Source organism: Lissotriton vulgaris, chromosome 12 (assembly GCF_964263255.1).
Source record: "Lissotriton vulgaris chromosome 12, aLisVul1.2, whole genome shotgun sequence".
Lineage (NCBI taxonomy): Eukaryota > Metazoa > Chordata > Amphibia > Caudata > Salamandridae > Lissotriton > Lissotriton vulgaris.
In genome coordinates, this window is record NC_141700.1 from 567,981,966 (window position 1) to 568,007,196 (window position 25,231).

The following is a 25,231-nucleotide window of genomic DNA, read 5'->3' on the forward strand; positions in this document are numbered from 1 at the left end:
AGCGTCCCTTGCTGGTAGTACCTGGAGGCGAAGTCTCGGCATTTGCTGTTTTCGGCGGTGGCGAACAGATCTACGTCTGGAGTCCCCCACCTTGCGAAGACTTCTCCTAGTACGTCGTCGTTTATGACCCACTCGTGATTTTCCAGAATCAGTCTGCTCAGTGCGTCTGCCTGAACATTCTGCACACCCGGCAGATGTGTAGCCGTTATCGTCAATCCTCTCGCCAGAAGCCAGTGCCAGATCGTCTGCGCCTCCCGAGACAGGGTGCACGATCTCAACACCCCTGCTTGTTGAGGTAATACATCGTGGTCGTATTGTCCATCTGTACAAGCAGAGAGTTGGTCCGGAAGGACGGATGAAAGGCCTTCAGTGCCAAGTGAACAGCCCTGAGTTCCAGGAAATTGATGTGATACGTGGACTCCGCCGGAGACCACGTGCCTTGGATCTGTAAGTCCCCCGAATGCGCTCCCCAGCCCTGGAGAGAAGCATCCGTCACGATTGTCTGAGTAGGGATGTCCTTGTGGAAGGGAACTCCTCTGAGGAGATTCTCTGCTGAACACCACCACTTCAGAGACTGAAGAGCATGCAGAGACAGTCGTATCTTGTCGTCCCAAGATCCTTTCCTCTGGTCCCATTGGTCCTCCAAGCACTCCTGCAGAGTTCTCATGTGTAGTCGTGCGTGAGGAGTGAGGAAGATACAAGAGGCCATCGACCCCAGTAGAGAAGACACCGTCCTCACTGTTGTAGATGGAGCGGTCATAAGAGCCTGAGCCTTCCGAAGGATCAATCTCCGTCGCTCCTCCGAAGGAGACACGCTTGCTGACAGCGTATCGATGGTGGCCCCCAAGTATTGAATACATTGGACCGGGATCGGGACAGACTTGGACATGTTGATGTGAAACCTCAACTTGTTCAAGAGAACGCACGTCTTCTGGAAGTCCGCTTGGGCTTCTGAGAAAGAGGAGGCCTTGATCAACCAATCGTCCAGGTACGGGTAGACAAACACCTTGTCTTTCCTCAGGTGTGCCGCTACCACTGCCATGCACTTCGAGAATGTCCTGGGTGCAGATTTCAGTCCGAAAGGCAGCACCGTGTATTGGTAATGATGGGTGCCGACTTGAAACCGCAGAAACTTCCTGTGCTTGTGCGCGATGGGCACGTGGAAGTACGCATCTTGTAGGTCTATGGCACAAAGCCAGTCCCCCTGTTGCAACTGAGGATAAATCTGATGCAACGACAGCATGCGAAACTTTTCTCTGCGAATCCACTTGTTTGCCTGCCGCAAATCCAGAATGGGCCTGAACTCGTTCTTGTCCTTTTTGCGAACCAGAAAGAACCGGGAGTACAGACCTTTTCCTCTTTGAGACAGAGGTACGTCTTCTATCGCCCTTTTTCTCAACAGAATATCGGCCTCCGCCTGGAGCTCGCGCAGTTGATACTGCGAGCTGACCGGAGGCATCGCCGGAGGAGGGCTGATGAACCGAAGACTGTATCCATTGCAAACAATATTCAGCACCCATTTGTCCTGAGTAATTTTTCTCCACTCTGCCAGAAAAAATTGAACGCTTCCCCCCACCTGAGTGGGTAACGGATGACGGGGAAGAAACCGCTCAGGGTCGAGACCCGGCCGGGCCCTTGTTCGCGGTAGAGGGCTGCTGTCCACCTCTACCCCTCTGACGCTTTTGGAAAGGTCTTCGGAACTGCTGCTGTTGATGCTGCTGCTGTTGTCCCGAAGACTGTCCTCTTCCTTTCCCTTGCGAGCCGAACCGCCGTTGGAACTGGCGGTAGGGTTTCTTGTCCTTGGGCTTCTCCAAGCCCACCGCCGTCAGGGTTTCCGCCTTGGCCTTCATCCGGGCCATCTCGTCATCTGCGTGTTTACCGAAGAGCGTGTCCCCGGAAAACGGCAGGTTGGCCACTCGCTGTTGTGCCTCAGGCTTGAGAGACGTAAGTCTGAGCCACGCATGGCGGCGCTGGTTGATACCGTGGCAGTAGCCATGTGCGGCCAACAAGGAGATATCCGCCGTGGCACTGATGGCCTGGTTCGAGACCAGCATCCCCTCCTTGACAATCTCCATGAAGTCCTCCCTCCTGTCACGCGGCACAAGGTCCGCGAACTGCTCCATGGAGTCCCACAGCGCACGGTCATATCGTCCCAGTAATGCCAAGTCGCTGGAAGCCTTCATCGTGGTGGAAGAGGTCCCACATGCCTTCCTTACCGCCGAGTCAATCCAGCGGCTCTCCTTGTCCGGAGGCACGGTGGAGGACGGGGAGGTGGAGTGCTGTTTCCTGGCCGCCGTAACAATCACTGAGTCGGGGACTGGGTCCAAGCTCAGGAAGGCAGGGTCTGAGTCCGGTGCCCTGTACTTTTTCAAAAGTCTAGACGGGGCGGCCTTCACCACTGCAGGTGTAAGAAATAGTACTTCTGCCGGTTCAACCAGTCCAGGAACCAAGGGCAGCAGAGGGCGCGACAGGTGCTTCTTGTGCAAAGTCTCGAATATCACGGACGTCGTAGGTGTAGGAGCCGTCACCGTGATACCCAGCTTCTCTGCCCCCCTCAGGAGAACCTCCTGGAATGTACCTATGTCATCGATAGGAGACACCCTAGTCTCCGGGGAATCGGACAAAGTAGGGGAATAGGAGCGGGTCCTGGAAGATGTGTCGGTCCTGGATCTATGTCTCCTATGGCGCCGTCTGGAGCGGGTGGAGGACCTGTGCCTGCTCCTCGACCGTTCCCCGTGTCTGGAGCGAGACTTCGATCTCCTGGGCCTCGGCCGGTCCACCGATTTCTCCGGGGTGGCCGACTTGGGCTTCCGCGGTTCCTTAGAGGTAGGAGTCTTCTTCGGAGGGGTAGGGAGATCGGGCAACGAGACCGACCTCGGCGGAATAGGTGGAGGCTTTCCATGCGGAGGAGGCAAAGGAGGAGGAGTAGGCATCCTCGGACGCGGGCCTCTAGGTAATGGAGGAGGGGGTGGAACAGACTTCTCTGGAGTATACACCTCCGAGCACACCGATCCCGGTGACCCACCATCCATCCTGGGCTGAGGGGAGCCCCCCACAGCCTTAGGCCTCGCAGCACAATCCTTAGACGCCTCCGACCGGCGTTCAGGCGGCGACCGTTGGCCCCTCGACGTCGAACGACCCTTCGGCGTCGACCGTCTCCTCCTCTTCGGCGTCGAACGGCTGCCGTGTCTCGACGTCGACCCGGACCATCTCGATGACGACCCTCTGTGCCTTGACGGCTATCTCTTGCGCCTCGACGGCGACCTCTTGCGCCTCGACGGCGACCGCCTCGACATCGCCTTGGAGCGTCTCGACGTCGACCTCGACCTCCTACGCCTCGACGGCGAACGCCTCCGTCTCGCCGTCGAGTGCTTCGACGGCGGGCTTGACGACGAGGATCCCCTCAACGACGATGAAGCCTTGTGTCTTGAAGGCGATTGACGGTATTGCCTCGGCGGCGTGCGTCGACGCCGAGAGCTCGACGTCGACGCCGAAGACAGCGACGATGAGACAGTCTCTGCGTTCGACGGCGGCCTATGCAGGTCCCTCGACGTTGACGGACGACGTTTACTCGACCCAGAGCCCTGGGGAGATGGGGAGCCGGCCTTAGACCTTCCCCTCGATGTCTTGGGGGGTGCCACCGACCCAGACGGAGAATGGGGACGTGTGCTGGTCTTCCTGCCCCCGGGGAGCCCCCCAGGGGCCTCAGCATGGGCAGATGAAGCCCCTCCAGACCCACCTTGCGTCTTCTGTCTCCTTTCTCTAGGCCCTGAAGCCTGATTTTCAGTCTGTCCTTCAGGGTCCTGCCAGAGAAACCTTGGCAGATCTCACACTCCTCAGGGATGTGGGAAGAGGGAAGGCAGAGGATACAGACCTCATGGGGGTCTGTCTTGGCCTTCTTCCTGGAGCACTCCGGGCATTTGTCAAATAATGCAGGCATTATGGACAACAAAAGGGTGCAAAAAGCCAAGAAGAAAGTCACCAAAGTACTTTAAAAGTACACAAAATCGAAATAGTGAAAAAAACACCAACAAAACCCTTGAAAAGGGAGAGCTCAATGCTCCAGGGTCCTGCTTGCAGGGGCCGGAAAAAAGAACTGAAAGTAAGAGAGACCTGCAGGGCATTCTGGGATACTGTGAAGTTCTGGAAAGTTCTCTTAAAGGCACAGTATCCTATTCTGAGCCACATAATGGCAGCCTATGGGGCTTGTCTGTCCATGTCTTCCTCTCTATCATTCAGAGGGGTTTTTGTTGAAGGCAAGGGAAATCTGGACAGGCTTTGCTGTTTTGTGGATTTTTGGTGGAATTTCTAGCTGAAGTACTGGACAGTGTAGCCTTTTTAGGCTGCATTATATGTCTTTAAATTCTCTCTTAAGTGTCTGTGCAGTTCTGCATTTTTTCGACACTTTAGAGATTATTTTTGATTGCTCCGGGGTCCACGCACATGGCGGGACTATTCACTAGATTATGACTATACACAGAGATCCCCTACTACAGAATATCTAGGTTACTATATCACTTTGAGGCAAACAAATACAGAGGTGCTGGCTAGTGCAAACCACTGCCATCAATTATATTTCTACAATGATAGGTGTATGTTGACATTCCTGAACAAGATGAAGAGGGCAGAAAATACAGAAAAGTCCTTAAGAAAGAAGTCGATGTCTTAAAAAAAGACTTGTATTAAACGTTTTAAATTGTTTATTCTTTCAATGATTTCAAAGATTTCAAATATTATGTGTGTCAGAATTATGTTTATAATCCTGTTCTAATCTTAAATCACATTGTGCTTGTTGGACATGTGCTTTGAGGCCTACAAGATACTACATTGATAGTTGATGAATTCTTTAAATAGGGAGTAAAATATGTAGGAGTTGTAGGCTAGTTTCTCGGTTATTTATTATTCAAGTGAAAGACTAGAATTCTTATCTTGCCGAGTCCATAGGAGTGAAAGCATTTTTGGGTGAGGTGAATTGCTTGATTTTCGGTCTCTCTGCTAAAGACATATAAAACAGGACCCTGAATGATAAAACCATTTTTTTCATGTATTTCAATTTTCTTTAAAACTCCATTTCTATTTGCAGCATTGCATTGGCGGGGGAGGTTATTTCCCAGGCGCTGATCTGAAGCAGTGTGGCGACTTTCCTGCCTTTGACTCGGATGGGCTTGGAAATCAGACAGGATGGAGTGTCAGCCAGACGATGGCAGAGGCAACTGTGATGCTGCTATATCGTTGATTTATGCCTTCACAGTGGTCGGATCAATAGCGACTGATACAGAGTTATTAAAGACCACGCTGTACAAAGTACAAATCACTGTAAATAACTACACCCAGAAACTTTTTCTTTTATTTTTCTCTATTTGTTTTTGTTCCTTGCAAATCTAACTCTCTTTTCAGCAATCTGCATTAATCTTTGATTTAAAAAATAAAATGGAATTCAATGTCATTGATGTAAATTACTTCATTTATTTTAAATTTACAACCCTTAATCGATCTTTTGATGAATCTATCACATATTAATTAGAGTTCAATTTCATAAATCTGAATGCAGGATGTGAAACTATTGATTCAATTTAACTTGTTTACCCAGGACACAATAAGCTATCTAGTAGTGGGATTGTTAGAAATTGGGTTTTAAGTTGCACCCTAGGTTATACACCCTGTCCAAGCAGGAACCACAATCCTAGTCAGGGTAAGTCAGATATACACCCTAAATTAACCTGTGCTCACCCTCCGGTAGCTTGGCATGGAACAGTCAGGCTTAACTTAAGAAGAAAGTGTAAAGGATTTGTGCAACACTTTGAACAATAAAACAGTGCAAACATCACACAAAAAGATATCAATAAGATAGAAACACAGAGCCTAATGTAATGAACAAAGCAAGACCAACACAACAAAATTACAGTGAGTAGAATCAGAGTTATGAATCTTTAAAGAATAAAATGATATATGGTGCTTAAAAGCATAAAGTGCCAACGGGACCTATCTGGTACCGCTAGACCAGGTCAAATCCAAAAGTGCAGGCAACCATGATGGAGCACAGATGGGATATAGAGACCAGTTTTGGCCTGCTGCAAGGTGACTTGTTTGCGTCGACGTTGAGAGTGATGCAAGGAGCAGAGGAGCCGATGCATTGTCGTCGATCCTTAGGCTGAAGGTGATGCGTCAACCCCACGCCGTGCAAAGTCGGAGATGCATCGGAGAAGGAGGTGATGTGCTGTGCCATCAGCGGTGCGATGCACTTGATCCTCACAGCAGTGGTGATACCTCAGCGTAGATGGAGGTGCACTGGTTCCGAGCGGCACAATGGCGTAGATGTGTGGATCTTTGCTGGAGAAGCATTTTACACCCACTTCAAAGGGCACAGGACTGATTTGGCAAAGCTTGGCAGGGGAAGAATCACAGATATCAGAGTCCAGGTGCTGTAGCAGGATGATTTGGAAGTCTTTGATGTCCCTGAGACTTCAAACGGGAGGCAGACCAGCAAGCCTTTGGAGTCACTTTAGTTCTGGGGTGGGGAGATGCTGATCCAGCCTTTCTCGCTCCCAGGCAAGAGGACAGCAGGCAGCAGGTCAGCACAACAAAGTAGGAGTTAAGCAGGGTAATAGCCTAGCAGAGTTGCAGGGATTGTAGCAGCACAGCAGTCCTTCTTCCTTGCAGAGTAGCCACAGGTCCAGACATGTACTGAGTTGGTGGTATCAGATGATCAGTACTTATACCCAGTTGAACTTTTGAAGTGGGGGAGACTTCAAAGAGAGGCATTTGAAGTACACAGAGCCCCTTTCCTACATGTCCTGGCTCCAGACTCCCTACAGGGCAGTATGCAGCCCTTTGTGTGGGGACAGGACACAGACTATTCAGGAGTAAGTTTCAGCTCCTCCCTCCCATCCTGCCCAGGATGGCCCATCAGGATGTGGATGGTCCACCAGTCACACCTAAGCTCCCTTTGTGTCTATCTAAATCGAATGCACAAAACCCAGCTCTCGTGCACCCCGACATGTATTCAGAGACATGCAGAAGGCACTTAATGGCTAAAGTAAGAAAATGTCAACTTTCTAAAAGTGGCATTTACAGAATTACAATTTAAAATCTGACTTCACCATAAGTTGTGATTTTAAATTGTGATTTTAGAGACACCAGAACTTGGTGTCCCATATCCTCCCATTTGGAAATTACACTTATAGAATGTAATAAGTTAATCCCAATGTTATCCTATGAGAGATATAGGCCTTGCACTAGTGAAAAACAAATGTAAGCTTTTTTTACTGCCAGACTTATAAAACTTAAAAGTGCATGTCCTAGTTTTTAAGTGTACTGCACCTTGCTCTTGGGCTGTCCATGGCCTACCTTAGGGGTGGCTTATATATGTATTAAAAAAGATGGGTTGGGCCTGACAAGAGGGTTAACTTGCCAGGTCGACATGACAGTTTAAAACGGCATAGCCAGGCTCTGCAATGGCAGGCCTGAGACATGTTTAAAGGGCTACCTAGGTGGGTGGCATAATCAGTGCTGCAGGCCCAGAAACAGCATTTAATTTACAGGCCCTGGGCAAATGTTGTGTACTTTACTAGGGACTGATAAGTAAATTAAATATACCATTTGACATGGTGGTCTGCTGACCCCAGCAGGCCACCATCCCTGTGATGGCTATCATTACTAATGGTCTACAAACTGCGACCTGCCTCATTAATATTCATTAGGTAGGTCAATGTGCGACCCATTCAAATACAATATTTACAAGTTTTAGGTTTTCTTACATTAGGAATTGTGATTTCTGATAAGCGTGGCTCAAATCCACCTGAGCGACTTACCTCACTCATATACCATTACCATATAATAAGCCAGCCGGACAGTGGAGAAGAATTAGTAATATATTTATTTGGCCATAATATTCATCTGCAGATGGGCCCCGTCAGGTCTACACCCCAGGGAGTGCACCGAGAGGACTGCCCCATCCCATCACAGCAATACATTATAACATAGCATGGCAGAGTAAAACCATGCCCAGACTGGAAAAGTACTGGGCTTAGCAGAGGGTGAACAATGAACTCAGACACTAGGCATCTGCACCTGCAAGGGCAACATTATTATCTTTACTCCAAGGCCACGGAGTCAAGACTCTGCTTCTCCAGAGCATGGAAACATTTCTGCTCATAAAGGAGGGGGGAAAACCGTACCATGAGACATTGGAACTGCAGAGCAAATGTCAGCATCAGAAGTCTCTCTGCCATTGACAAGCTTCTCTCTCTTATAGAAGAGTGTACAGAAATATCTATTCTGTAAACTTAACCAAGGGAAAGCAATGTACTACAACAGGTCTTCTAACTTAGAAGGCAAAAATAAGACAAAAGCTTACACATTACAGAAACAATTCTATCCAGCTGAAGCTTGCATATTACAAAAAGAGCTCAGTGGGTTGCAGCACATGAATAATAAGCTGTAACTGCATATTGGTTAGACACATTAGGCTAGCACATTCACAACATCATTAGAACATTCTGCAACAGGAAAATTACTATATATCAGATCCTCCTTTTAGCCTATTGTGGCTAACATAAGTGCAGCCTTTATTGCTTAAAGGAGGGGACTGTACAATTCTAAAGGAGAGAACGGGGACGGCATCAATCAAAGGGAAGCAAAGAAAACAAGAATAACCAATAATATGTCATCATAAAAGATATCTGGTATCAGGGAATGAAATACTAGGATGAGCATGATCATAGAAGTAGTGCAGCATACTATAGGACAGGAAGTGCAGAGGCAACAAGTAAAAGAACAACCCCTGCAATACCTACTAAAACAATAATTATTCTCTGGGTGTGAGGCACCCTCCTTTTTGACTAATCTAAGCATATGTTCTCGGTGTACCATTGCTCTATAACACCATGTCATGATCGGACTACTGAAAAATGCATCACTGTTCAAGTCATGAGCAGGAATTAATGCAAATAAGATCAAACCGTCATTATCAGGGAAAACACCCTATTGAATTCTATACTGAGTGTTCACTTGTATTATCAGCGAGGACCTATATCTAACATCCATGAAGTAGATCTTTATCGGGCTGAGATTTTTGTTTTTTACTAAACTATTCAAAGTATACTAACCCTCACAACTACTTCCATAGGGCAAGAATACAAGCAACACTTTTTCACCCTTGTGTGTGTATGAAGGCAATGACCCACACACCCAATAGTCTGCAGTACTATAAGTAACATGTGTCTGGTGCAACAATTGAATACTACATCATCCTAATGAACTTCCCAGTGCTCCTCCTCGTGAGGAACTAGTGTCACTCTCAGGTGATGTTGGAATAGTACTCATGAGGGTATGCGCCAAGCAACAAGAAACTAATTCTCTAACGAGAAATATGAAAGCAATAGTTAGGATACAAACAAACACAATATTAAATTTGTAGACCATGAGGACCAAATATGGGGAGGGGCATCTAGACAAGGAGCCGCAGAGGCTGCTCCTCCTGGGGAATAGGAACAATCGAAAGGGACTAATTTTCCTAGCTAAAAGTCCAAAGTAAACTAGGGGAAAAACAGTTCACACTGAGGCCAACCAGAGGGGATCTTCTCCCTTCAAGGGATCTTCTCCCTGTGTCCGTTAAAGTCTCACAGGCAGGCTTCTATTGTTCATTCCCTAACTCCCACAACGGAGTCCCACAGCTTCACGACTCGGAGGAGCACTTAATCTGGGCCCAGGCACAACCTAATGTTCTTGGGAAAATGTCTCGGCCGGTGCACCAGGGCCTTTGTCTGTAGTCCTTCCCTACCACTTTCTTTAGTCCTTCCCTACTTCCCTTACTCAGCCCTTCTTCCGGTGCCCTGCTCTCCTTTTCTGGGCCGCAGATTGTAGCGAGTGCTCCCTCGCACCTCTGGATCTGTGAACAGAATGGGGGGCTCAATGGCAGGGGAGTTATCCGCTGATGTTTGCTCACTGTGATCAAGAGAGGCCTCACCACTAGCAATCAGAGCCGGCCTCTTCTCCTTTTGATCTGGCTCCTCACTTCTCACTAAAGCATCCGAGAAGGGTATGTACCGAGGAACTACTTCGTATTCGTCATCAGCTACGCCATTTCTCACCCATTCGTCATATGGCAGTGGTAGTGGGACACACTTCACGTGCGACGCATGTGTCCACGCCTTGCGGCCCTGGATCCGGAGTGTGGTGCGGGTGGCAAGCAGCACCTGCCTCGGCTCACTCCACCTCGGCTCCAAGCAAGACTTCCGTTGATATCTTCTGACAACAACCCAGTCCCCGTGTTGGATGGTATGTCCAGGCCCCTCCGGTTGCGGCTTCTGTGTGTCTGCTACCTGCTGATGAAGGGAACGAAGATCTTTAGTCAAAGCATACAAATAATCTGTCAACAAAGGGTATTCAATATCAGCAAAACATTTTGGTCTCGGGACACCCCAAACATTTGCTGGGCGGTGTGAATTTGAAGGTGAAAACATCTCAGACCTATCAATAAATTTGTGCACTGACAATAGGTAATACATTACATATCTGACTTTTTCCACTGTATTACCTGTGGACGGACGTATGCATTTACTGAATTCTAAGAGAAGAGAAAAAATAAAACAAAACAGACATGTTGTATTCCCGCATTTTCACTTGAGAACCCTCAAAAAGGGAATTCCAAACCGCTATTCCTATAGCATGCACACAGCGTCTACTTTGTGAACCTTCACTGTTGTGCAAAACTTCAAACACTTCTAATATTCTTTTTCTTACGCAAAACAACTATATTTTTGCTCATGACCATGCTCACATATTATAGAAGCAGCAGGAAACTAACTTCTACAAAGCTATAATTTCTAAAAAAATAAATAAATTTTGCTGAGGATCACACAAGCATCTTTCACCTTTCTCACTATTTAGACCATGTAACATTTTGTTTAGGGGAAAACCTGTTCATTAGCTCTAATAGGGATTGTCAGCTCAACTATACAGGCTAACTGATAAGAGACTTGTGATACCTGTGCACCTTTACTTAGTGCTGCACAATAATGATGTTGTTACCTAGGAATGTGAAACAAAAAAAAGTACAGACCTATTGTTCCCTTCAAAGGTCAAATAAGGAAACACTAGTCTGGGGCGTCTGGGCGGGTCTTTTCATCCCTTTCATCCCTATTCAATTAAAATAATTCTCTAATAAAGACTATCAGTTTATTTTCACAGACTAGCTAATAAAGAACTAGCAATGTACTCGCAAGACTACAATAATGGTGTTATCACCCAACACTTGTAAAACAAAACAACCCACATCTAATTCCCCTTTTAGATCAAAGCAGGACAGGCTAATAAAAATTTGAGAAGAGGAGGGAGCAATATACATGTTTCCTAGTCCTAATTTATAGGAGAGCTAGCGGGGAGCTAGCTTCCAGCGGGGAGCTAGCCTCCTCCCCCAGTTTGACAGGAGGAAATCGGAAACATATTTCACTTCAGTCAACATCATCAACCCCTGAGTTTAGGACTGAGCATAAACAAAATTCTAAGAGATACATAGCACTTTTGAGGGGACTAGAAAGCCTTTTAGCACATGTACAAATGTCATTGCCACAAAATGATGTGTGTGCCTATTAATATCTAATACAATGTAACTAAGGAAAATTCATTATAATTATTTATTTATTACAAAACACACTATTACTTTTGTGGGCCTTTCATTCCCATGAAGGAATAAAGAAAAGGAAATGGGACTGGGACACAGCTAAAGTCCCCCATAACTAGGCACTATGCGACATTCATTAGGGAAATGGCGGCAAAAGGAAAATCTATAAAAGAACAAAAATTACTTAGGTGATTGTCAGGCTTGTGACACAACATCATGAGTACACCGTATAGCTCTTGTATTTTTCTTCTATACCATTTGACCAAATAGACATACACTGCTGAAGTGTTGTCTGTGAAATTTAGGGACCAGAACAAATTCCCCAAAGAGGAGCTTGTACTAGTATCAAAAATAGAATTGTCAAAACAATACAAAACAGAAACATACATAAAATAAAAACAAGCATACCAAGGCAGCTGGTATACTTGCTGTGCTAAGCACAGAAAGCATAGACAAATCACAGTAACACATGCAAATAAGTTGTGACACACAACACGATGCCATGCATTTCATGCACAGTGAACCTTTAGCCCAAAACCCAGCATGCTGGCCCACTTAATTTGTCAGTCTTAAGATCGATCAGCATACCTACCATGCAGAACAGAACAAACAATGTACAATAAGCCAAAGAAAACATAAAACACACAATATATTTACATGCATATAACATAAAATAATACACAATAATACATATACCAAACACAAAGGCCACAAAAAAGGAAAACACAATAATAGTTACTCAAAGGACTATATTTTTCTCATGCATGTCATGCATCATGCGGTATCAGTGCACACTTATTCTGTCTAGCACAAAGTTGCATCAATACTCACCGTAACACATGGATACAAATATTTCCCATTGCACTGAAACAAAACAAATCAAACCACAAAAAAACAACAACACACAAAATATTGGACAGAAAGGCAACCACTTAGTAAAAATACCTTCTACAAATACTTACTTTAAAACCTATGCTTGGAGCTCATTCACACCAGTTCATCTATATTATCTATCATCACCCTATATACACTTATCCCAATCCTAAAGGAAAAAATAACATCTTTTCAATGTAAAAAAGCCCAAGTTCTCTTCTAACTGTCCTCCTTCCGTTCTGAAAACCCTGTCTGTTGTCTTAGACAAGAAACAGACCTAACTATTTTAACCTTCAGCCAAAAAGACAAAACATTTAGCAGCATTGAAAATCACATGACAATCTTGTAATGACATTTAAGGCAGCATCAAAAAGGGAAAAAGATATACATTTACTTTCGCATATTTCAATTGTCATGAACCAGGAATTTCCATACTGTGCGTAAACATTTCATTCTTGTTATTAAGAGTACCAAATCTATTTCTGTACAGACATCTTTCACTGTCTAAATGGGCCATTCTATAACCAATGCACTTTCTCATCTTTAAACAAAAAGGGTCATCTTACTTCTGGGTACAATCACAGCTCTAACTGTGTTATGTTAACATTTCAAACTTCTGAATCATACACATTTAATCCTGTTGCCAAAGGTATATTCTCACCCCCAGAACATACTAAATACTCCAGTGCACACTAGCAGACATTTGCAGAAAACACACACTCTGCACCTCCACTCAGCGGGTGGGGCACTGGGCCCACTGCAATGGTGTCCCATGGACAAACTGCATACAAAGACTGTTATACAAATCCAATATATATACACACATATATACATTCCCGCCAGGCCGCTCTTATGAGCAACACAATCAATATTTCTTTACCTACTAGGTGCTATGCATTTACCTACCCTCGCATGATCAGTACTCTCCACTAGGGATCCACTAGCAAAGTCACTAATCAGTATGCCAATCAGAGACCCCCCAACTCAATATTTATTTAAATAGAAAACGTTTATACTATGACATGGACCAACAGTGAAACAAAAAAAATCAACAACAAAAATGGACACAAGAGACAACCAATAAATCTCTTTTTCTTTTTGCATTTAAACTGCACACAAATCAATCACTCATTCTGAATACAATTCAAACAATAGGAGTAACATGTACTTAAACTATTGCATCTGAAACACTCACTAACTTATTTAGTTAATACATTTTTCTCAAAACAATCCTTCTTTTCTCAGACTAGGCCATTTTAAAGTGTAATTCTCCTTGTCCAAATGCAATAACCTGTTGAAAGTTATTCATAGTTTTGTTCCTAATACTAAATCACATGTGTTCTGAACAACTACAATATACTTTAGTCTAAACCAGCAGCAGTTTGCACTCATAATCATGCAGACTCGCTCCAAATTCACAATTCACATGGCTCCAACTGTGTATCTCTGCCTGTCTGTGCCAAGAGCAGAGCCTCCTAGCCCCCACTTCACAATCTGCTGCTTGTTTCTTCTCCTGCTCTCTGTGCTCTGCGAACCCATTGGAATGCTCTTATCACATCAAGTTCACCGCTGCTCTGCTCTGCTGCATCTATCCCCCCTCCCTTCTCCCTCTCTTATTGGGAGGGGTAGGGAAGTTGCCTTCTTTGCAAGCATCTATATTTCCATTCTACATAAACTTCCATACTAGCCCTGCTCACATCCTCTCTTTTCTATTTAACCCTTCCAGAACGGAATAGAATTCACACACTGTTATTCTAAGCCTTCCCAGCCCAGAGCTCTGCAACATTTTTTTATCATGGTTTGAAACACATCCACTCAACTGTTCATGTTTAAAACTGACTAAACAACTCCTGCTCTCCCCCCTTCTTGAGGCCCGCTTTAGCAGGGCCGTTCAGGAATGCATTTCACTCACAGTCTTCCAAGAGCTAAGAATTCTGGGCTGCTAGCCAGCCTTCTTTTCAACGTGCAAGCATTACACATCTTCCCAGTTGGAGAAGCTTTCCAAGCAGTTATTTCTCCATCTGTTGTACTCACTCTTAACCCCCCCCCCCACCTTACAGACCTCAAGGCCAAAATCTGCCTCACGCTTCGTGCTCCATAGCCCCCCTCTTTCTCCTTGGTCCGGAGCTGTCAAAGACAATAAGCCTTCCTAACTCTTTCTAACATGCAATAATTAACCCTATTTAAACAAATACATTTCTCTTTTTCCCTCCTTTTTTTTCCTTTTCCGTAGAGCACAGCCCTGCATGCACTTTTAAACTACATGAAAAATACACAGCAACAAATTAAATTCCAAATGTACACATTTGGTCTTCTTTTAAAACTAAACTTTTGATCTGTCCATATTCTGGGCTATCCTTTCATCTGTCTTTGCTGAACCTCTTTCTGCCACAACCTTAGGGAATTAAACATGCTCTGACAGCTGTGCCTAGCAAACAATCTCTCCTGCAAGTAATCTATCTTAGCTGCATCAAAAATATTTAACAAAATCGAGATAAATCCATATTCACATACATCTCAAAAATAAAAAGAGTCTTCAACAGGAGCGGGTTGGCTCTCAGCCAATCTGACATCAGTTGAACTGCAGCAACACCCAAAACATTGCAACTTACTGAAACGCGGCATCTTGCACACTCAATCAAACACCACCAAACTCACCCAATCAGACACCGCCAAAGAACCCACACATACCCGGACACAAAAGAACCAAGCAACTATCTCCACACACAACCACTTACATACGCCCACGCACATACATCCTATGCATTAAGTCCCTGCCAAACACGTGTTACCATAATGGGACAAGGCCCGTCGACCAAGTCCTGGGGAACCTGGACCCTACAGCAGACCGAACAGTACACTAACTGTTCTGAGGTTGGAGGACACATCCGCCACCCGGGCGGCACTCCAGACCGTTGCGCACTTTACCATGGGAGATCTGGGACTCTTCCAGCAAACTACTCACACTAGGGGTTTGGGTCCTTTCCCAGTATTCAACCGTGATGAGCCACACTCCAGCCCAAGTACCATCCGGTCGGATGCTCTAAAACAGACATCCACCCGAAACCCTCATCACCAATAGTCTGTCAGAGCGCCACTTGCACTCTGAGTTCCCCGGAGCACACTAAACCCAGGAGCACACCGGCTCCTTCAACCACTAGAGACACACCGGTCTCGGAGACACACTAGCTCCCTTAACCACTGGGGACACACTAGTCCTTGGAGCACCCTAGCTCCTTCAATCACCAGTCGGACCACTCACCTCCTGTTTGCGGAACCCGACATCGACTGTTCTCCATCTCCAGCTGCTGGGACCAACACGGTCAGCACCAAAGTTCCGCCTTCCGGACCCCGGCGCAGGATCATGAACCGGGACCTCTCCTGATCAGCAGGGTGGGGCAGCGCTGCGAGAACCAAGCTCGGCATCAAAGTGGGTACCCAGACCCACCGTGCAGACCAGAGGGTCCCCGGCCTTCTGCTACCCACTTACGGGTGAGAAAGATCCTTATCGCGGGGTACCTATTCGGGCGCCATCTGTTAAGCGTGGCTCAAATCCACCTGAGCGACTTACCTCACTCATATACCATTACCATATAATAAGCCAGCCGGACAGTGGAGAAGAATTAGTAATATATTTATTTGGCCATAATATTCATCTGCAGATGGGCCCCGTCAGGTCTACACCCCAGGGAGTGCACCGAGAGGACTGCCCCATCCCATCACGGCAATACATTATAACATAGCATGGCAGAGTAAAACCACGCCCAGACTGGAAAAGTACTGGGCTTAGCAGAGGGTGAACAATGAACTCAGACACTAGGCATCTGCACATGCAAGGGCAACATTATTATCTTTACTCCAAGGCCACGGAGTCAAGACTCTGCTTCTCCAGAGCATGGAAACATTTCTGCTCATAAAGGAGGGGGGAAAACCGTACCATGAGACATTGGAACTGCAGAGCAAATGTCAGCATCAGAAGTCTGTCGATGTGACATAATATCGATAGACAGAATATCGATATTAAGGTATGTATGTAAGTAATATCGAAATTTTGTTGTTTAGTGTTATGTATTTTATTATGTTGTTTATATGTTTGCTAAATATGTTTAGAAATGTATGTTTGAAAATTTGTAATTTTGTTTACATTTTGCGTTTTAGTATTAGAGCGGGTTGTGGGTTTATAGGGGAATAGGGTGGGAAGTAATTTAATAATAATGAATTAATTAATATATATTTGTAAATATATTTAATTAATAATTAATTGGTAATTAATTAAGACTAATTAGTTAATTACATTAATTAGATTTAATGTGCTAATATATTTAATTTAGTGTTATTGTTAATTAATAATTAATTGGTAATTAATTAATAATAATGAGTTTATTAAATTAATTAGATTTAATGTGCTAAGATATTTAATTTATTGCTATTGTTAATTAATAATTAATTGGTAATTATTTAATATTAATTAGTTAATTAAATTAATTAGATTTATTGTACTAATATATTTAATTTAGTGTTATTGTTAATTAATAATTAATTTGTAATTAAATAATATTAAGTAGTAAATTACATTAATTAGAGTTAAAGTGTTAATATTTTTAATTTATAATTTTTTGTTATTGTTAATTAATAATTAATTGGTAAATAATAATTATTAAGTGATTCAATGATGTGATTTATTTATGTGTAGTGGGTTGTGTGTTTATAGGGGAATATGGTGTTATATAATTACATGTAATTAATTAAAGAGATTGTATTTATTAATTTGTATTTATTGTTAATTAATTGGTAATTAATAAGTGTTAATTAGTTCTTTATACTTACATCAATTTAATCATATTTATTGTTATTAATTGATTAATTGAAACTTTTATTAATTGTGTTTTTTTTAATGTTTAGTGTGTTGTGTGTTACAGGGGGAGTAGTGTGGAAAGTAATTGAAACCCTACGCAATCCAACGCTTTCCCTACTGTTGCACCCTCTGGAGTGGGAATAGTAATTTTTACCCCTACGCTATCCAACGCTTTCCCTACGGTTGCACCCTCTGGAGTGGGAATAGTAAATTTTACCCCTACGCTATCCAACGCTTTCCCTACTGTTGCACCCTCTGGAGTGGGAATAGTAATTTTTACCCCTACGCTATCCAACGCTTTCCCTACTGTTGCACCCTCTGGAGTGGGAATAGTAATTTTTACCCCTACGCTATCCAACGCTTTCCCTACTGTTGCACCCTCTGGAGTGGGAACAGTAATTTTTAACCCTACGCTATCCAACGCTTTCCCTACTGTTGCACCCTCTGGAGTGGGAATAGTAATTTTTACCCCTACGCTATCCAACGCTTTCCCTACTGTTGCACCCTCTGGAGTGGGAATAGTAATTTTTACCCCTACGCTATCCAACGCTTTCCCTACTGTTGCACTCTCTGGAGTGGGAATAGTATTTTATACCCCTACGCTATCCAACGCTTTTTCTACTGTTGTAATATGTGGAGTAAGTATATTTATAAATGTATATGTAGAATTTTAAATTCATTTTAAATGTATATGTATTAGTTATAATTTTTTTAATATGTTTTAATGTTTTTATTTAATATTTGTACAATTATATGTATTTTTAAATTAATTTTAAATTATTGTTAATACATTTAAAAAAACGATATTTTTAATTTCGATATTTTTGTACTACGATATTATGTTTTTCGATATTTTTGTACTTACCATTATGTAGATATTTTTGATTTCGATATTTTTGTGTCGATATTTTTGTATGGAGATATTCTGTCTGTCGATATGATGTCATAGATTCATTACAAAAATACCTCAGTGGGTTGCAGCACATGAATAATAAGCTGTAACTGCATATTGGTTAGACACATTAGGCTAACACATTCACAACATCATTAGAACATTCTGCAACAGGAAAATTACGATCTATCAATTTCCTAATTGTGAATCGCTAAGAATCACAATTTGGAAATCGCAATTCCTATTTTTGTAGATCTGACCCCCTAGTCACTGAATTCAACCTGCCATCTAATAATGATATTCACCTAATCAATCTTCATTCCAAAAGAAGGATAGCTGTTGTCAAACCAGTGCGTGGGGATTGTATCCAATCTTTGCTTTTGGCAAGGCCCAATCACAAAACATTCTAAGATCTTTGGTGTTTCAAAAGTTGTGCACTGTTTTCCTTTACAGGTTCATTGACTCTTTTTGAGAAAGAGACACAATGTATTCTGTACAGCACTCAAATCTGCCTACACACTGTGGGTGATATGTATAGAACTATGCAGTTTCATTTCTCTGACAAAAAAATGATACCTTCAAAACTCCATAAAACATATTGAATTTCACACAAGAATTGGCTTGCCTATTTTGCCTGGTTTAGGAAGTGTGAGTGTGTGTGTATTTGTGTTTGTGTGTGTGTGTGTGTTTGTGTTGTGTGTGTGTGTCTGTCTGTCTTTGGAAGGATGTTTAACACTTGTCTGCATATATTGTTATGCTGGGTCAACTTGTATGGTGCAACGTATTGCCCATGAGCGCAACTAGGCACATGCTTCACTCATCACCTCCTTCGGCACTTCAATCACTCCAGCACGGTTCAGGTATTTTCACTACCCATAATACCTACAATGCTTTCCAGAAGCACACCACCATGGGGCAGCTTCAATAGTTTAGTTTTACCTTGAACACTCCCTTGTGGTTGTATTCATGTGGTTATTTTGTTTTATTGCATTGTTGTTTGCCCTTTGTTCTACACTACTTGTGGGTCTTAAACTCCTTTAATCCCATACCCACAGTCGGTAAAGGGGGCTTCTGTCTTGTTTTTATGATGGTTCTTTGTTCTGAGGAGACCCATGACTTAACATTTTCAGTACATCCACAGTAGCTATTCGCCTGGAGAACTGTGTGTAGGCAACAATAAAACAGCATTAAGTACAACCTACAGCAGTATATGGCCATCCACGGATAATGAATGCAAATTGCACTTGTGTGGATGGTAAGGTAGAAAGATCTATCAAATCAAATTCAGCAGAAGCCTGAGTTTGTGGTGCCTTGCTTAATTGAAAATTATTTTCTGCAGAAGTTGTAGATGCAGAGTAATGTCCCTGTAGCGCTGTATAAACCCGTGGAAAGCCTTTACTGCATGGCATTATCAGATTAAAACACAGAACTAGCTTTGTGCCTTAAGCATTCTGTGTTGGGTATGGTAATAAATATTAGTAGTTACATTACATTGTAAAAACTATTGATCCACTGGCTGTGTTGTCCTTTTGTAGCTGCCTTTGGCCAAACACTGTACTTACAACTAATATGTGTGTCTGATTGGCCTCAAAATATTGTGCCATAATTCACTGGAAAATAGATGCATGAAAACTGAAGTCATGTTTGAGGGTTCACATCTTAGGGACTGCTGCAAATAAAATTTACAAGCAGGCCTCTGATTTGCCAACAGTAGGTCTATTTACACTTTACTTATTGAAGCCATTATAGACTGAGAGCACATCCCTCCCTGAACCAAGATTAAAATGGGAGATGGCTCACCAGACCTTGCCCAATATACCTGAAAAGTCCAGTTAGATTAGGGCAAATTCATGACAGGGTTTAAATCCATATATAAAATAGTCTAACTCTATTCTATTTTAACTAGCACCTGATTTTTCTGCTAACCAGGATTCATCTACCTGGGCATTTGTGTTTTTTCAGGAGAAGACTCTGGAAGGTATACATTTGTTATGGGGTCATCTCCATATATTCTGAGGAAATGTTTCTTATCTTCATAATGGGTATCTTTCCATTCACAAAAGCCAAGATTCCACCCTCCAACCTGCATCCACAAATATTACTCCGCACAACAAAATTCCAGCGTTACCAGGGATAGCTCACCCTCCCGTTTTGGTCTCATGCATGTCTTTAGCATGTCCTATGCTACTACAGCCATTCAGTATCATTTTGTTCTTAAATGAAAACATCTCAATCTGTAGGTCTATCATAGTTGTCTAATCATTTATTCAACATAAGAGTCAGTCAGTACTTTCTATTCTTTCCATGTTACCCCCCAGATGTGTCTTGTAAACCTGTAACATAAAGTCTCACCGGCTTCAGTCAAATATATTATGAAGGTCAACAAGTGGGCACAGTAGTAGTGCCCAACACATGTTTCTGCGGTTTATGGGTATTTCCTGGTCCACTTTGAATGAGTTATCGTGAGGGTAAATAGGCACTGATAGGCTTTACTCATCTGGTAGCTCAAAAGCTTGGCCATCTAATGAGTTATCATTGCACACATGCCTCATTAATGGTTCCTGGCATGGGGGTGCAAGTTCCATTTTTGTGAAAGTAATTTAATGCAACCATGAGCTACCAATTATAGCCTGAGCCACATTCAAGTAACTTCTGCCAAAAACTAGTGATAAAGGTGATAGTTAAAGTGACCACTAATTGTGAAAAGGATGTTTGCAAAGCTGCCTTAAATGAATTCGCCTAGGAACATGGAAATTAAAATTAACAGACGGATTTGAGTTAAATCTCAATATTATTGAGCTATGGGCGTATGTGCATGGCCCTCCTTACATGAATGGCTAAGGATATCTTGGGAATACTTCACAGATAGGTAGGTATGTGTCCTAATGGTGCATTTTGCTGCTGGCTATGTTAGTTGCTGATGCCAGTTGCAGTCCAGGCGGAGTGGTGCAAGTGCTGAATTAATTGAGGGAAACTGGCCTGATAACATGCCTAGGCTGGGCTTGATTGCTGGAACTCATATGGCAGGAGTGTGATTGGTTGGGCAGGTTAAGGTTAGTGGCTGAAACCTTTATGACAGAAAGAAGTGTTGAAGAGCAGCTGGTCCACAGTTTTGGGGGTTTCTACCAGCTACCCCCTTCAAGCACCACTCACCCACATTTGTCAGTTGTGTCTTCATTATACTAGTGTGCCCTGCCAGAGTACCAGCAGTCATGCGGCTTCATTATCTGTGCACCTCTACAAGTTGGAAACACGGATCCAATTAACAGCAGGACTGCAGCTACTTAACCTCCTGCAAGGAACTCTTGGAACCGCAATGGATATTCAACACATACTCTTTGATCTAGGCCGCGGAGCCTGAGATGTGCAGGCCGCAAGACTCTGGGTTACAGCTGGGCCATTTTGCTAAGAAGAAAGAAAACGAAACTTGAAGACTGTTGTGTATTGTTGCAAGTATTTTTGTAAGGATGCACAGAGTCTGAGTTGTTTTGCAATCTTGAAGCCATCCATGGGCCTTGCCCAGCCAGGATATCGACAAATACCCATAAAAGTACCTCGGATACTGAGTAGCAGAGCCCGCTCAGGAGTTGAAGGGAGCATGGGAAACTCGCGGGTTACCTAGACTCAGGTATGACGGTTGGTGTTGGGGTTGAGGTTTTTTGCCTTTCATGCCCCAGGGTGAGTCCTACTATGTCTCAGCAAACCATGCTAAGTGTAAGCACTTCATCACTTGACTCTCCTTGGTAGTAACGGGAACAGTCTCTGCTTACTCAGGAAGGTAGTGTTGGGGCTCAGTGCTCAACAGTTACTTGGCAACACCATCACTGAAAATCCCCAAAATGCACATCAGAACTGGATACTACACTTAAATATAGTCTCAACACCATTTAATGTCCTGGGCGCTGTTATCGATGACTGCGCCTTTATCCGCTTTCCCTCTGGACTCCCCATTTTGCTGTCTAGGCAGTTCTACCTCCTTAGCGAATGGGTTGCAGCATGATTATAGCTTATGTGCAGATCTCCCTCTAATAGGCCTGCATTCAGTCTCTCTCAGCTCAGTCTTTTATTCTTTTTTTACCACGTGCAGTGAATCAGTCCTTCAGGCAGCTGCCTAGCTTCCTTCTCGTGAACAGATAATGGGTAACCCAATAAACCCTTGTAGGTATGGGCAATGAATAGTTCAGAACATAAAAGCTACAAGGGATTTAGGGCCAGATGTAGGTCGGTCGGTAACGGCCGGAAATTGGTATTTTCGGCCGTTACCGACCGGTATACATGATTTGGCATGTAGGGGCACAATTTTACAGAATCTGTAACTTTACCGATTCGGTAAAGTTACCGATTCTGTAAAATACTGAATCGGTATTTTTACCGATTCGGTAAATCTCAGATGTAGGTGGGACTCTTCTGAGTCCCAAAGGCCCTACAAAATCGGTATTTTACCACACAATCCTATTGTGTGGTAAAATACCGATTTCAGGTGTGCATGCACATGTGTGCATGCACACCTAGCCATGTGACAGACAGACATGCCCTTAGGGCATGTCTGTGCGCCACATGGCGCACATGCCTATTTGTGGGGTGCCAGAGGGTGTCAAAGTGACACCCCCTGCACCCTTGCAAAATTCGGTATTTACCGATTCTGTAAATACAGAATCGGTATTTCCCATTGATTCCTATGGGCTTTTAAGCCCATAGGAATCAATGGTAAATACCGATTCTGTATTTACAGAATCGGTAAATACCGAATGTGACAGATTCGGTATTTACACATCTGGAAATACCTACATGTCCACCACATTAATTTACCGATTTTCAATTACCGAATCGGTAAAATTCGGTAATTGAAAATCGGTAAATCAATTTTACCTACATCGGGCCCACTGTTCAATCACTGAGTAAAATAAGATCGGTGGCATAAGTCATTGTAGTTAGTTCAAAGGAATCTAACTAATTAATATTCCTATAATATTAGCTGAATTTATAGAAAACAGTCAAAGTTAACAGGAAAAACAAGAACACACGGGCAAGTGAACAGGTCTGAAAAAGTTTTTATATAAAGAAATTAATCAAAAAGTAAATTCATGGGGAATCAGAAACAAAAGTTGGGAACAGTGAAGTTATGAATGAATGTACGCAGAGGTCAACAAATCAATACATAACAAATCATCAACTCCTTTCTTTGGAGAAGGGTAACCAAGTCAAACGATGAACAAAGGTGTACTCTTGAAGCAAGATTTAGAGCTTAAGGAGATGATGATAAGGTCGACATTTCGGTCTCCAATGCTGTTGTCTATGAGACCATCATCAGGACTAATATTATGCACAAGGTTGCCCCCTAAACAAAAACAATATAATAAAATTACTAAATTGCCGTGACACAGATTGAAAATTTCTATATCGGCAAACAATAGCCCTATACACTAAACTAAGCACCGTGTGATTCACATATAATTAATGTGAATTAAAAACATTCATAATTGTTAATGTTGAATCATATATAAAATCAAGATATATATTTTATCAAATACAAAATTGAACAGAGGAACATTCCTGGTCTTTCATTAATGTTCATGTATTAAAAAAACATCGATATTTAATAACATCGCCAGGTCACAACACATATTTGAAACCAATGTAATGACAGCACACTACTGTATATAGAACATTATTGACATTTGTGGCTTAAAGCGCTCCATTGGCCCTGTGCTGAAAAACACATTATACCATGACCCCAGTGTTCACTGCACCATTGGGTTGTTGAAGTAGAAAAATTGCTTACTTGACAATATGGCAGGCAGTGGTACAGCCAAACGTGTTAATGGGCGAGTCGGATACCGCAAGTGTATCTATTGTTAAAGCAAAACAAAAAACGACAGGGGGTGTTTGTATCTATTTACATGTTTGGTGGTTGAATAGAAGGACATCAAAATGAGTTACAAGTCAGCAACCATACCTTCAGAGGATAATTAATCTCAAGGCGTCAGAGGGATACTCGATGGAGTATAAGTATAAGTATAAGTATAAGTATAAACCATTTTATAACGCGCTCCGTTACTGGAGAGTATCCTGGCGCGGGAAAAAAGAGAAAAGCAGACAACAGAGCACAGGAAAGAACCTTAGTTTACACTATTAAATAGATGTGTTTTCAGATGTTTTTTGAAGGCAGCTACTGTAGGTGTGGAGCGCAGGTGAAAAGGAAGAGCATTCCAGGCGCGAGCCACAACCACAGAGATCGACTGGCCGCCAAGTCTGGCACGTTTAAAACGGGGAAGGGTCAGTTTAAACAGAGTGGAGGATCTTAGGGTGCGTGCAGGGGCATAACTGATGAATCTTTTTCTCAAATACTGGGGACCCAGATTGTGGGTAGCACGAAACGCCAGTACCAGAGATTTAAACAAGATGCGCTGTGCAACAGGAAGCCAGGAGTAATAAGTCGAACTCGAAGTATCACCAATCTTTGATTTCTAAAGGTGAGAGAATCATATAAAATAATAACCCTGTGTAATACACGAGGATATAATTCAATAATACACCTCGGGTCCTAACAGACAAGGCGTTGCAACTAAAGGATTACAGGGACTTAAGGCACAGTCTGCAAGAGCGTGACCGACCGGACAGTTATATAAAGTCCATCAAAAAGTGGTAACGCGAGGAAACGAAAGCTAGCGTATTTAATAAAAGTGTCCCAAACCAATGAAACTCGGACTACAAACACAATTTAATGTAGCAAGGCCGCTAAATGAATTAATTAGAGTACTCACGGGAACAGTGTCAGGAGACACTGAACGCTATAATGCTACGGGCGTCACAGTTGGAATAGGGTGCCAAACCTACTTAAGACCACTCAAAAAGATAGACAGAGAAAACATGCCCACACTTTTATGTAAGTACGACCATACGCAACAGCGGTTCTCCCATTTCCGACTGCACTCTTTAATAACATACCGGACATCACACGGTGATGTCCGGTATGTTTTTGAGTGGT

At 43.2% G+C, this 25,231-nt stretch overlaps 1 protein-coding gene across 1 annotated transcript in view; it reads left to right on the forward strand.

Moving 5' to 3' along the window:
- LOC147677757 (intelectin-1-like) overlaps positions 1-5,446 on the forward strand; it is a 47,594-nt gene extending 42,148 nt beyond the window's left edge. The window contains exon 7 of the mRNA XM_086945397.1: positions 5,084-5,446. Coding sequence (XP_086801523.1) covers positions 5,084-5,236 — 153 coding nt within the window. The 3' untranslated portion in view covers positions 5,237-5,446. The remainder of the gene's footprint in view (positions 1-5,083) is intronic.
- Positions 5,447-25,231: the final 19,785 nt, after the last annotated feature.